At 39.1% G+C, this 3,331-nt stretch overlaps 1 protein-coding gene across 1 annotated transcript; it reads right to left on the reverse strand.

The window, feature by feature from the left end:
• Positions 1 to 1,549: 1,549 nt before the first annotated feature.
• Positions 1,550 to 2,599, reverse strand: LOC116347503 (protein SPT2 homolog; the record flags this gene model as incomplete). The annotated part of the gene is made up of 1 exon (XM_031778101.1): positions 1,550 to 2,599. A coding segment is annotated over one exon (1,050 nt), but the record flags the coding sequence as incomplete, so codon positions are not given.
• Between the last annotated feature and the right edge of the window lie 732 nt (positions 2,600 to 3,331).

Below are 3,331 nucleotides of genomic sequence, written 5' to 3' on the forward strand. Positions count from 1 at the left end.
AAACACAATTTCTACTCTGCAATCGAACGTATGGAGACCCCCCATGGGGGTGATGGGAGGGGGTGCCCATTGGCAAAAATGAAATGTGCGCAAAAAATTAGCTATATCGGTCATACATTTTAGTACAAAATTCCGGACCGAAAAAGTGGAAAATCGACTTTGTAGGATTTGACCCCAAATGGAGGGCACTGGGGCTAGACACAATAGTGGATGAGAAAAATATCAATTCTAAGGTATTTTGACACGCTGAGTCCAAATTTCGGGGTTTCGAGTAAAAAAATCACTTCTTGGGGGTTTTTGACCCCCGAACCCCTGGGGGCGAGGGGACCTGGAGGTCAGGTGACCCAAAAAATTTCTCCCATCATTCTGAAAAACATTATAGTGCATTATATTATATTACCATTAACACCCCCAGGGGGTGTTTCCACCCCAGGGACCTTAAATCGGGGTCGGCGTATCGGAATCCGAAAATATTTCGAGAGTAAAAAAAATAGGTAGCCCCACAAAGTGGGGAGGGGTAGGACAGGGGGTCAAAACGAATGATGCCAATCGATAGAGCGCTGAAAAATACCCAGGGTATGAGTGAAAGGTCATAAGGGTTTTTCGACCCCCAAGACCTTAAATTGGGGTCGAACGATTCAAACCAGAACACCCCTAGGGGGGAGGGGTACGAGAGGGGGTCAAACCCATGATGTCAATTGATAGAGCTGGACTCTGGTGTTATAGTTTGGCGAACATTTAAAGGGTTTCTACATTTTCATGCCTTGAGAACTAGCGTTGACACGTTTTTTTTGACAAAAATTTCAAAAGGACACCCCCAAATGGGGGGTTTGGGGGGGTCAGACAAAAAAGTTAATGCCCCTAATCGATAGAGCACACCTTTTTACATATAGAATGACACTATTTCCGGAATCATTAGCTACCAGATGCTTACGTTCAAAATTGATTCAATTTTACCCCCCTGTGTCCAGGTATGTCCTGTACAGTCAGATTTTAAATAACTTTTCTGGGGGGTGAGATAATCGATGGACAAATTTTGCGTACAGAGGACAACGTACAACGTACAACGTACGACGTGGAACAGACCCACAACAACCATGCTCAAAACGGCCTGATTCGGGTTCTCTGACCTCAGAAACGTCCAGAAAACATGTTTTTGAGGTTTCGTAAATTTTGACCCATTGCAATACTTTTCCCTTACACACTAGGTGTGTGCGGAAAAGTAAAACGTGACAAACAACCAAAATATGGTTTTTTTCAGAAGTAACAGTGCAATCTGATTCGTAGGTACTGAATGGCTTGAAATTTCATGATAAAGAAAGGACGATTCTATTATCAGTTCTAATTAAATCGAAATTGTATTACATTTTTGCAAGAGAATTTAAAATAACATATTATCCTTTTTTGAATCAAACCAACATTTTATTGACGTAAAAATAAGAGAATACAATTTTGAATCTTATGTGTCTAATGATACAGGTCAAATTTGAAACAATGACAGATATTTATTTGTAATGATCTTAATGTATTCTTAACGATGTTTTGTTGCTTTTCTCTTTTTTTCTTCAGCTTCTTGTTGCATATCTTCCAAGTCTTCCATCAATCCAATCTTTTTGCTAACAAATTCTTCGCGTTGTTGTTGTGCATATGAACTCTCCATGTTGCTAATGTCATCATCTTCATATCGATAACGTCTCTTATCATAGCCAAATATGTTTCGAATTTCTTTCGAATAATCGTTGGCCTCTTCGTCATCCTCAATGAAATCGTCCATGTCCGAATCATATTCGCTGTCAGTGTCCCCAAAAAGACAACGAAGTTTTGATGCATTTTTCGATGGACATTTGCTCTTCGATCTTTTATCGTTGTCATTTGGTCGTTTTCCATTTGGTTTGGCCATTGAAATTGATGAAATTTTGAATTGGTTCATGACAACTGTATTCGTTGTTTTTGGCATTTTATTGACTGATATTAACGCTTTACTTGCCGAACCACTTGATTTTTTGCCATTGGTTGTTGATGATGTTTGTTTTGGCAAAGTTGCAGCATTCAATTTGGGTTTTTTGCTATTGGGTTGTTCATCAGTGATATGCCCCTCATCAGTTGCCAGTGATTTAGTGACCAAACCATTTCGCTTTTGCATTCTTTCTTCCATCTCTTGTTTTTCTATCTCTGTCATGGGTCTGTCGGACTTTTTGCGTTTCGGTGCCACGATCTGAACGGTTTCATGTTGTTTAACTTCGGCCAATTTCAAGAGAGCATTGTAATCCATGGCGGGTGGTGGTGGCCGGTGACTCATTTTCGTTTTACGTTCTGCAGCTTCACGTTCAGCTTTTGGATCGTAGAGATTTTTACGCGGTCGCCGTTTTTTGCCATCATCGTTTGAAGTCCGTTTTTGGTTCAACTGATCAACATTTTCCTTTTTATCAGCATCCGAACGTAATGCCATAAATCGTTCATATTTTTGTCTCTTTCGTTCTTTCTCTACGCGCTGTTCTTCCTCTTTTTTGGCCAGATATCGTTTTATACCATCCGAAAGCTTTTTATCTCTTGACTCTTTCTTCGGTGGATTGAATTTGGTCGAGTAAAATTTACTTTTCTGAAAAATAGAAAAAGAAATCATTTTAATTAAAATGTTTGGCAAATATTACGGAGGACGGCAGTCCCCTAAGTGACGCAATACCATTATACATATGGAATATGTATATTTTGCGTCACTCTATATATACGTTAAAGGAATGAAAATCGATACCGCCGACTTTTGGAAAGGGGTTTTGCATATTTTAGTAGTGCTCGAGCACAAAATTAAGAATCCGCAAAAAAATTAAAAAATAAATAGGCTTACGTACGCACGCTGACTTTTACGCATGGAACCGAAATTTTGGGAATAAACTGAAATTATGGTCTATGTATGTATGGTTGCAGTAGCTTAAATGACCGTGAAAACTTGTGAATATCAAAATAAATAATCACTATTATATTACTATTCCTCGTAGTGCCCAATCATCCCGTAAAGTCAGATTTTGAATTTCATGTCTGAGAACGAAACCATCGTGTCACCAAAATGGTTGAAAAATGATCAAAAAATGTATGGATAATGTGGGTACTCCATTCGGACCAAATAAAATTACACCGATCAACAGATATTGCTCAAAAACTAATCAGCAAGTCTCCTAGTAGTCCCAAATCATCCTGTAAAGTCAGAATTTGAATTGAGTTTTTGGAAGAAGATTTATCGCGATAACAAACATAGATTCTGACGTGGGTCCATAGGGCCCATATTACCCCCCCCCCCCCTGAAAAACGTCTCAAAAATTACCCCCCTTGATTT

Source organism: Contarinia nasturtii, unplaced genomic scaffold (genome assembly GCF_009176525.2).
Source record: "Contarinia nasturtii isolate CC-2019 unplaced genomic scaffold, AAFC_CNas_1.1 Cnas_scaffold_1946, whole genome shotgun sequence".
NCBI classification, from domain to species: domain Eukaryota; kingdom Metazoa; phylum Arthropoda; class Insecta; order Diptera; family Cecidomyiidae; genus Contarinia; species Contarinia nasturtii.